The following is a 10,287-nucleotide window of genomic DNA, read 5'->3' as shown; positions in this document are numbered from 1 at the left end:
TAGTTCATTGACCCCAGTCATGGACCTCCCATGATCAGAAGGACCCACTTCCTGATGTACAGAACAGTGCAAGCAGTGAGGCCATCTTGTTCATTAACTCATTCAGCTACATCCCATGCCACCAAAGGAATCATTTGGTCAAGCTAAAAGGACAAGCAAACAATTCTGGTTTTTTTTAAACAACTGCTCTGAGAAAAAGAATAGGTTCTGTTATAGATATTTATAAGTTTACCTTTTTTATTTTAAATCCTAACATATAAGTAAATAGTATAGAACTCACCCAACTACACTTCTGATCAAACAATATCACCACTTATTGTTATCATGATTTTTACATAGAAGGTCCATTTAAAGCTCAATTTCACAATTTATTTTCTAGATATTTCATCTGAAAATGAAGACCATAATTCTTCTTGGGCTGCTGGGAGCCACAATGTCAGCCCCAGTAAGTGATTCCACGGTACATCTAAAATCATTGTGTGAAACCTGTAACAAATCCTTCTTTGACCATTTCTGTTTCTCATTTTTTAGATTATCCCACATCGCCTGATGTCTGCAAGCAACAGCAATGAGGTTAGTTTAAATACTTATAAGCAGCTCTCCATTTTGTTTTTGTTTTTGTTTTTTAAGGAAACTCAGTGGAGAAGAGATTAAAACCTTCGTTCTCCAGCTTGCTTTTTCTCAAATAGACAAATCTTTAAAAAGGAGGGGAGAGGCAGGCACTGGGGTGGCACAGTCAGTAAAGCCTCTTACTCTTGATTTTGGCTCAGGTCACAATTTCAGGGTCTTGAGATTCTCTCCCTGGGCTCAGCACTCAGCAGGGAGGCTGCCTGGGATTCTCTCTCCCTCTCCCTATCCCCCTACTATGCTCTCTCTCTCTCTCTCTTTCTTTAAAATAAATAAGTATTTTTAAAGCCTTAATTAATTTCTCCTAATTCCTATCCAGTAGCTCTTATATTGAATGCATTTCCAACATTCATGTTTATTTGGTATACCATGTTTTTTCTATAATATTATTTGCTCCCCATCTGAGTATAAAATCTTTAAAAGCAGAGACAGTATCTCATATATCTTTTTATTTTAATAGCGCCCAATATGGGTGTATATAGGTGTTTAAGAGCATAAAAATGACTGACTAAACCACAGGAATGGGCTAAAGTTGCGCAATCTCAGACCCAGTGGAGGAGAGGTCGTTAAATCCCAATCTCTAATCACTGTAATTTAGTACAGGCTTAGTGAGAAAACACCCCTAGCAGGAAACTGATCAGTCAGCCCTGGCTTGTTCTATGTTCGTAGTAAACCTTGTTCTCAATAGTTTCATCATGTGTATTCATCTTGTTTTCATATTATCTTTCCTTTTCTAGTTACTTCTGAGTCTTAATAATGCTCAACTTCAACCACTACAGCTTCAGGTACCTCGATAATTATTTTAAGAATGCTTTTCGACTGTTTATTTCTTACAGTACTTTGTAGAGAACAAAATGTTCACTGATTTCATTTCTGAAGTCTCAATTTTTAAGATTATGAATTTGTCCCACATATTCTAACGACCATGTGTTTGAAGACAAAGGTAAAAGCTGTAATCTAACATTTATTGAAAATTTGGTAAGTGCCAGGAACAAATTCTCACAACTGTGAGATAGTTAAATTGACTCTTTACACACAGTCATACTCAACTATGAAAAATAAAGACTTAAAACCAGTCTGGCAACTGTAAACCATACTTTTTATCCATCTCTGCCCCAAATGTTTTTGTGAGCACTGGGAAGTTGACATTGTTCATGCTACTTGCACAGCTCAGAATGTGCTAAGATCCTGTCCTTTTTTATAATGCAGCCATGATATTATAGAAATTGTCTACATTTTCCTTTTTTCTTGCTCACGAATGATTTAAAATTCTTTGGAAAATGAAAGAGAAATACTTGTTTTCTTTCTTTTGTGTCCTTCCAGGGCCCATTTAATTCGTGGATCCCTCCTTTCTCTGGGATTCTGCCACAGCAGCAACAAGCTCAAGTTCCAGGGCTCTCTCAGTTCTCCTTATCAGCTCTTAACCGGTTTGCTGGACGGTTCCCAAATCAAATGCCTTTCCCAGGATGGGTCAGTTTTGCCCAAGGAACCCAGGGGGGACAGCTGGACCCTTCACAGCCTCAAACACCACCGCAGAGCCATCAGGGCCCTAATCATGTAAGTCGGGCCTCTCCCATCCTGTTCTGAGGAGCTAGAACACATGTTGAATGTGAAAATGAGTAGGAATCATCTTTAAAATAAGACAGGAGTTACTGAGAAAGACATTTTTCTCATTATTTGCTCTACCATCACTGGAAGTACTTCCTTTTCTGTTTTCTAACATGAAAAAATACCATTTAAAATCAGCTATTCTATCACAGCCACAAATCAAGAGTGTTAAAAACATGTCTGAGAAAAGATAATTAGGGAAATTTCCTCTTTAAAGAAGAAACAATTTGCATTAAGGATATACATATAACATGACCTTTTGTTGTCACAGAAGTCTTTAATACAAATTGTAAATGTATATGACTGGGTCTAAGAAAAACAGCTCTGGAATTTTACATTAAGAAGTCAAGTACAACTGGGGTGTCTGGGTGGTTCAGCTGGTTAAGCATCCAATTCTTGATTTCAGCTCAGGTCATGATCTCAGAGTCGTGAGATTGAGCCCCATGTGGAGCTCCGTGCTGGGCGTGGAGCCAACTTAAGATTCTCTCTCCCCCTCTTTCTCTGCCCCTCCCCGCTATGTGCACTAGCTCTCTCTCCCTCTAAAATAAAAGAGTCAAGTATAACTTTTTTATGCCTCTTTTGGCAGGGTATGCCCTATGTGCTCTCCTTCAAAATGCCTCAAGAGCAAGCTCAGGTAAATGAGTAGAATACCACCACTCCTACAGACAGATGGCTAACTCTACTCTCTATCTAATGCGTTCTTTTGTATTTGTAGCTCTGACTCCTAGAGCAGGGCTATGAAAACTAATATAATTATCACTGTTTAGTACCACTATTGCTGAGCTGCCATCAGTTTGATCATGTCAGGCTCAATTACTAATGCTAAGGAGAGTCCCCAGAACCCCTGAGTTTCCAGGGCATTACTCTATTGGGAATAAAGGAGCTCAATAAACCATAAGTCCTGGTCCCTCTGCACGGTGTTTGTACTGGCATTTGGAAACTCAAGAGAAATACCATGGGCTGACTTTGCTCAACCCTAAATTTTGTTTCAGAGGGAGATGCATTAAACTGATAAAATATGGTATGATGTAGAGATAAGAAACACTTGCCACATTATTTGGCACTCAGAGCATTCTGTTCAAAATATTACAGGTTCTTGTATATTTTCTATTATTTCTATATTACAACCAAATGGGGGGATTTCCATTAAATAAGAAATCTTAAAAAATGAATGCCAATTAGTATACTCATTAGAGTAATATGGAAAACTCTTTCTACATTAGTTTTACCTAATTAACTTTACAATAGACTAGGTTCAAAGAAATATGGACCCTAACCCTAACCCTAATTCACCAGCAGAGTACTGACCATTTCATAAAAAGTTACACCACTTGACTCTCCTGTAATCATAATTATGTAATTTTTGTCCCACACTCATTATAAAATAAAACTTACTTCTAGACATTACCTCATTCTATGCCAGAGCATTTAGAGAGTTAGATACATGGTAAGTGGGATTACGTCATTTTAAGGATCAGGGAACTAAGTCTTAATGAGACTGAATCCCCAACCCTAATCAAAGTAAGTAGCTGAGTTGGAATATAATTCTTCATCCTTCCTCAACCACTAAACCAGTGGTTCTCCACCCTAGTTTTGCATCAGAAACTCTGCTGGTAATTTTGAAAATTACAAATGCCTAGACCCTACCCACACCTAATGAATCAAAACATGATGAGTAGATCCCACATACGATTATCTACTAAAATGCTCAAGAGGTGATTTTAATTCTTAGCCAGAAATAAGAACCATTGCATAAAATTTACTTCTCAAACTATAGCTGTTTTTTTTTAAAAACTCTTGTGTTTAATACAGTCTCTTACTTAATTAGGCAAGGACACAAAACATGCTAAACTCTATATATGTACTAAGATCCCCATTTTCTATAAACACATATGCATGTATAGACACACACAGACATAAATGGAAGCCAGTACATGATAATGTGGATAGTAAAGTTGCAGGTGATTTATTTCTTCCTTGTCTATTTCTGGATTTTTCCAAATATTCTAAAAAGTCTTATGGATTATCTTAATAAAGTGGCACTTATTAAAGGCACCACATTCTTGAGAATTCATTCATTATCATAGCACTTCTAACATTCTTGTAGAATAATGATTCTCAAAATATATAGGGAAAATGTCCAGCAAGTCAGCCACGACTTCTTAGATATTCACAAAGTAAACTGTACATTAAGTTTGTATATAAAGAATATATATATAACAGCTTATACACACACACACACACACACACAGAGTTTGTACACAAAGTCCATGGTGCCCTTTCTTAAAATTTAAGCCTATTATTTTGCTACTTCTTTCATTCATTTGGCCAAGCAACCTTGAAACAAAGTCCAATGTCATATAGAATATGATTTATTTCTAAAGTCTGAGAAGGGCTTTCTTATGCATCATTTTGATAATAAAATCATTAGATATATAAAATTATTAGATATAAATATATAATAATATAAAATTATTAGATATATAAAAATTATTAGATATAAAATTATTAGATATAAACTTTTAAAAGGCCTCTGCTGATGTCAAGGAAGCTCTTACATACCTTTCTTTTACAAGTAGATGCTGCAGTACTATCCAGTCTACATGCTCCTACCCTGGGAACAATCTCAACAAACGGCCACACAGTCACCTCCACAAATGGGACAGCAGCAATTTGAGGAGCAGGTACTACTGTTTGATTTTAGTCTGACTAGTTCCATCGGAGACTAGAGAGACAGTAAATTTTCAAAGGAGAGACTGTTTGAGTGTATTTACTGCAAAAGCTCAACAGCCTGGACTGGTGATCACAAAAAGATACAGTGTGTTATCCTAACATATCACTAACTCTGAGATGTTCAAAGGCTGGATTTTAAAAGAATGAATTCTGTGAGTGGACTTCAACAAAATTGGAGGCCAAAAGATGAATCATCTTGGCAAAATTTTTTTCTAACTTTCTAAATGCTACCAGGATCCTTCTTGTCATGTTTACATGTGGTTATTGCAAGAAAAAAAAAAATAGCTTCCATGATGGAAGGCACTTATGATCACTAGATACAATTAGATAACATTACTATTGAGTTTTGTGGACCTACAGCACATTTTTAGAATTCTAATGTAACTTCAAGTGGCCCATACATAACTAGATTTCTTTTAGGTATAATGGAGGAAAAGATAACAGTTTATCACCACTCTAAAACCAAATTAAGTAAAACTGAAAATTGTGCTTTAAGTGACTGGTAGTAGTAATTCTAATTAAGTTGTGTTAGAAATTTAACCTCAAAGTCGTATGGTATTAAAATGATGCTTGGTAAATTAACAATAATTTTTGCCACCTAGACTATATGAACTTTCAAAAAAGCATTTAATGTAATATAAATATATATATATAATTTTAAATAATTGTTTATTACAAAATTATGACAAAATCATCACAGCGAATCTAACACATATTCCAAAAATCTGACAGATGCCATTCTATACTCAATTTGGATATATTCCAGTACAAGCAGAACCTGTAAGTATTGCATACTTTTCATTTAAAAAAAAAAACACTAACTTCTGAAATGATTTGCTTCATAACATATTAAATCTATGAGCACCCTTCAGCCAAAAATCCATTAGGAACAAACCCATAGTTGAACAAAATTGGATTTACCTACTCATTTCAACAAGGGAAGAGCCATATGGGGACCTGTGGGTGTCTTAATAGGAAGGTGACTGATTGCTCAAAGGGTCTGGGCTTCTGTCAGGCGATTTTGCAGAGAATTCAAGGAGAAATGGTTCACTCTGAATCGGGTGTTCTCAAGAAGTGATGGGCAAGTCTGTGATTAGTAATTAGTTCCTTCCTAGAGGATAAAAGCAAAGAAGAGCAAGGCAAAGGCTCTGGTTGTTAAAGAAGGAAGAGTCACTCAAATTATCCAGGATATGAGGATGTCTGGCATTATTGTGGCTTGTGTGGCAACCTTGCTTTAGACACGATTACACAGCCGTCTGGTTTCTGTTGCATTTCACCGTGTTCAGACATGACCTTGCTTGATGCCGGTGTTCTGTAGGATTGTTCATGTTCAACAGAACACCAGGGCCTAGCAGAGAATATCCAGTAAGCTCCTAACAACACAAGCCGACTTGTGTGTCCTGTGTCTGAGGCCACTTTTCTCTTTCTCAAATCTAAATGATTAGTTTTGGTTTTAAGGGACTAAAATTGAAGAAGTTGGGAAGGGTGCAACTGCCTTGCATGCAAAACTACATATTTTAAAGAGGACAAATTTAGACTTTTTTCAACTTTATAACGTTACAGGTTATGCCAGGAGGACAGCAGCAGCTAGCCTTAGACCCCCTCCAAGGCACAGCTCCTGACACTGCTGTGATGGTAAGATCCTCTTACGACCCTGTGCTAGCCACCAGGAGTCAGCAACTGGCAACGGGTTTCTGCACTATTGGTCATTTTAATGGACTTCACTGTTATTTTTTCATCAAAAATTATTCTTCCTTCCACCTGTAATCTTTTACCAGTCCAGGTCCAATTTACTCAGTCCATCGTAGATTTACTACTCTATGTCAGATACACTCCTAGGGGCACTCATTTAAAATCAGGTATTAAGAAACATCCAAATTTGCCAGTATATACTTATAATCATCCTATGATAGATTATAACCTAAAAAACTAATAAAGTCATTTACTTCCTAAATAAATTCTTTGCCTTATGTCTCAATACTGTGGCTTTATATTCTTCCTAATTTTGATCTTGTATTTGAATCTGTAACCACTTTGTGTTCTTTCTAATTCTATCTAGCCAGCAGAAGGAGTGATACCATATTTACAAAAAGAAGGGATAAACTTTAAACATGCCAGTGGAGGAATTTTCATCCCTGCAACTTCACAAAAACCCAGTACTACAAATTCTTTTGCTCCTGCCGTCGACCCAACTATTACCCCAGAGCTGATGGAAAAGAAGGTAGAGAATCAAAGATTTATTTTATGTAAAAAATGCTTACCTAATGGAAAATATAAAGTTCATGTTTAATTTATAAGATTAAGTCATAGAAATGATGTGAGAGTTAATGATATAGTAAAACACATTGTCTTTACCTTAAACAAGGAGGCCAATAATTTAATTTTGATTTAATAAGCACTTCTTATGAATATCCTTTTCTCGCTTAGGCCAAGACTGATTCCTTAAAGGAACCATAAGATGTTTTCCTAACCATTCAGAGTTTTTGGTAGGTATTGGCCAAAAGCCATGCATTAAGTACCATGACACATCCTAAATTAGAAGAGGAAAAAAAAAACCAAAAACCATCGGGGAACTAATGAATAGGTCTTACCAAAATCAAACAAACAAACAAAAAGTGCTTATATAGTTCTATAAAGCTAATAATAATTGTGGGACTTTAGCTACTTTTAAGAAATAAAAACAAATGTTTGAGAATCATGTCTGCCTATACCATAAATTTGGTATAGACTCTGAAAACACGAGTAGTAAATACATTAGGTCCATATAAAAGACATTCTACAAACATAGTACAGAGTTAGTTCTTCTAAATCATCACTGCACTTTGCAAGCCAGAAGTTGTAACAGTGTCAATACATCCAATACATCTATATTAGACTGGAATGAAATAAACTCTCAATGTGATTTTTTTTTATGTTTTTTTGTTTTGTTTTGTTTTGTTTTTGTTTTGTTTTGTTTTGATAGACAGAGATTACAAATAGTCAGAGAGGCAGGCAGGGAGAGAGAGGAGGAAGCAGGCTCCCTGCTGAGCAGAGAGCCCAATATGGGGCTTGATCCCAGGACCCTGGGATCATGACCAGAGCCAAAGGCAGAGGCTTTAACACACTGAGCCACCCTGGTGCCCCTCAAAGTGATTTTTAAAAATTGCAAAATCATATGGAAATTTAAAATGCCATGACCTTCATATCAAACATAATTAATTAATCAATTACCTGTCCTATTGGGCTTGGCTGGCTATGAGGCTTGTGGGTGATTGACAGGTAGGCAGGCTGGGACAGCACAAGAAGTAAAAACTACACACTAAAAAGCAAACAATTGGCCTGAAGGGAAAAGTAAAAGGCAAGGGTTTGTTTTTGTTTTTTTTTTTTTAACTCTCCTTCCTACTGCCTATGATCTTTTCTGATTTCTCCTCTTGTGAAAATGAATCCTCAGCACTCTTCAGTTAAGAAACAAAACAACAACAACAACAACAACTCTATAAAATACAACCAGAGTGAATAGTTTAGCCTAGATTTCTTTAGAAAAGTCTCTTTTATAATGTGACATTTTGTACAATGCAAATCAACTCAAGTTATTTAATCAGAAATACTAAGGGATTTCGGTATAGCATGACCTTCCTTTTATGTGACACAGTGCCAGAAGTAAAAGTTCTCTAGTTTCTGTTAAGTATTTTAGAAAATATCTCAGAAATGTTCCACAAAACAGTCTAATGGTATTAAAATGCATTCTTACCTTATTTTTCAGAGAAAAAGCTATGGCGGTGCCCCGGATATCATTTTAGGCTATCTGCTTCCTCAGTGCCAATAGCAGTTCTTTGAAATATACAAAATACTCTTCTCTTGAATTTCTTTTTACTTAGCAATAATATTACATTTTTAAATAAGTCATAGTATATAATATAATCATGTAAGTCTGTCTTTACGAAATTATGTTTCTTTTCAGATATCCTATCATTATATAATCTAGAAACTATCAACAAGAATAAAGCTAATATCACTGGATCAACTAATCATTGCATTTATTATTTATTAAGGGTAGCTTTGGAAAATGAGAATAAGGGTACACTGTCATTGAATTTATGAGTGTGGTGATTGTGACTAATGAACTGAAGTTAACGTACCTTTAACATATCATCTCATTATTACCCCCAGGCTCATTTAGCTAGACTCCTTCTGTTGCAGTTCCTTTCAGAGTCAAAACATTTGGTGGCAGAGATCATGAAGTGCATGCTCCCAGTAAGACTCAGCTCCGCAGAGAGATGGCTGTCCTCACCAAAAAGATTAGATCCCTACAAACATGTGGGCTGGTTTGAGGAGGCAGCATTCTGTTGAGAATAGGGCACAGATTTCAGATTTCATCATATCTGGCTTTCAATGTGGTTTTGAGCCTTCAGCAAGTCACTTAACCTGAGTCTCGGATGTAAAACAGACATAATAATACCTTTTAGAACTTTTGAAAGGACTACATGAAATAACACATATAAGATACCTGGCCATACAAAGTACTCAGAAAATGCTAATTTCCCCCCTTTCACCTGTGACTATGGAAACTTCTTATTTATTGTCTCAGCTTTGGAGCTAAAGCTAAAATTCTGAGAAAACAGGAAAACTGACATTTAATATGCTTTATATAACTGTACGTGAGTGTATGTTGATGTGTGTGAGTGCATGTATACAGAAAGAAAGCTGAATGTATAAATGAGGGAATACATGAATATGTTAAGTGGTTTCAAACATATTTGGTTAGTATTATAGGCTTTAAAGTTGATCAAAACTCCTGGAATCCTACCTTTTCATAATTTAGTAATATTATTCTGAAAACTGCTACTTACCCTGTGGAAGAGCAACGCAATAATCCCATATTCTGTTTTCATCTTATATTTTTCTCCTTTCCCCCTAAATTGGTGAGTTAAATGAGTGTAATTCTGGGTAACTGAATGGCCTCTTACTATTGGACATGACATAGAGATCCGTACGTCAATTGTCTGATGAAAGCAAATATTCAACACTTAGGAACATTGTGTCCCCAAATTCCAAGAGTTCACAAGGTCACTGAAAAAAATTACATGAGATATTTCACGCTGAGTGTTTAGAAAACATGCTGAAACACAGCACACACTTAACTTCTCTTCAAAGAGGAGGGGAAAGGGGATGTGAGAGACTGAAGAGGCGACATGAGCATGACGGTGAACAGAAGTAGAAGTCGGGGAAAACTGCAAAACTCTTAAGCATCAAACTAAAATCCAATCAAGAGTGTGGCAATATCAGGGGTGACAATAATAAATACTGTGAAAAATATGAGGATGACATAAATACAACAGT

At 36.0% G+C, this 10,287-nt stretch overlaps 1 protein-coding gene across 2 annotated transcripts; it reads left to right on the top strand.

The window, feature by feature from the left end:
- The first annotated feature begins 388 nt into the window (after positions 1–388).
- On the top strand, positions 389–7,425 carry ODAM (odontogenic, ameloblast associated). Of its 2 annotated transcripts, XM_044224809.1 has the most exons (10): positions 389–445; positions 532–573; positions 1,365–1,412; positions 1,951–2,184; positions 2,822–2,869; positions 4,815–4,919; positions 5,701–5,748; positions 6,532–6,603; positions 7,028–7,189; positions 7,396–7,425. In XM_044224809.1, the coding sequence occupies exons 1-10, from the start codon at positions 395–397 to the stop codon at positions 7,423–7,425; spliced, it is 840 nt and encodes a 279-aa protein (XP_044080744.1). In that variant the 5' UTR covers positions 389–394. The 2 variants fall into 2 exon arrangements, with proteins under 2 accessions (XP_044080744.1, XP_044080745.1); XM_044224810.1 differs by lacking the exon at positions 5,701–5,748.
- The last annotated feature ends 2,862 nt before the right edge of the window (positions 7,426–10,287 follow it).

The sequence above is a fragment of the Neovison vison genome, chromosome 11 (assembly GCF_020171115.1).
Source record: "Neovison vison isolate M4711 chromosome 11, ASM_NN_V1, whole genome shotgun sequence".
In the NCBI taxonomy this organism is placed as follows: Eukaryota; Metazoa; Chordata; class Mammalia; order Carnivora; family Mustelidae; genus Neogale; species Neogale vison.
This window is presented reverse-complemented; position numbering and strand designations above follow the sequence as displayed.

What these genes read in the sequence shown, in the direction of transcription:
- ODAM (XM_044224809.1), top strand. Translation starts at nt 395, where the DNA reads ATGAAGACCATAATTCTTCTTGGGCTGCTGGGAGCCACAATGTCAGCC. An exon ending in CTGCAAGCAACAGCAATGAG is followed by an intron (nt 574 to 1,364) that starts GTTAGTTTAAAT and finishes TTCCTTTTCTAG; the next exon opens with TTACTTCTGAGTCTTAATAA. An exon ending in TGCCTCAAGAGCAAGCTCAG is followed by an intron (nt 2,870 to 4,814) that starts GTAAATGAGTAG and finishes TTTTACAAGTAG; the next exon opens with ATGCTGCAGTACTATCCAGT.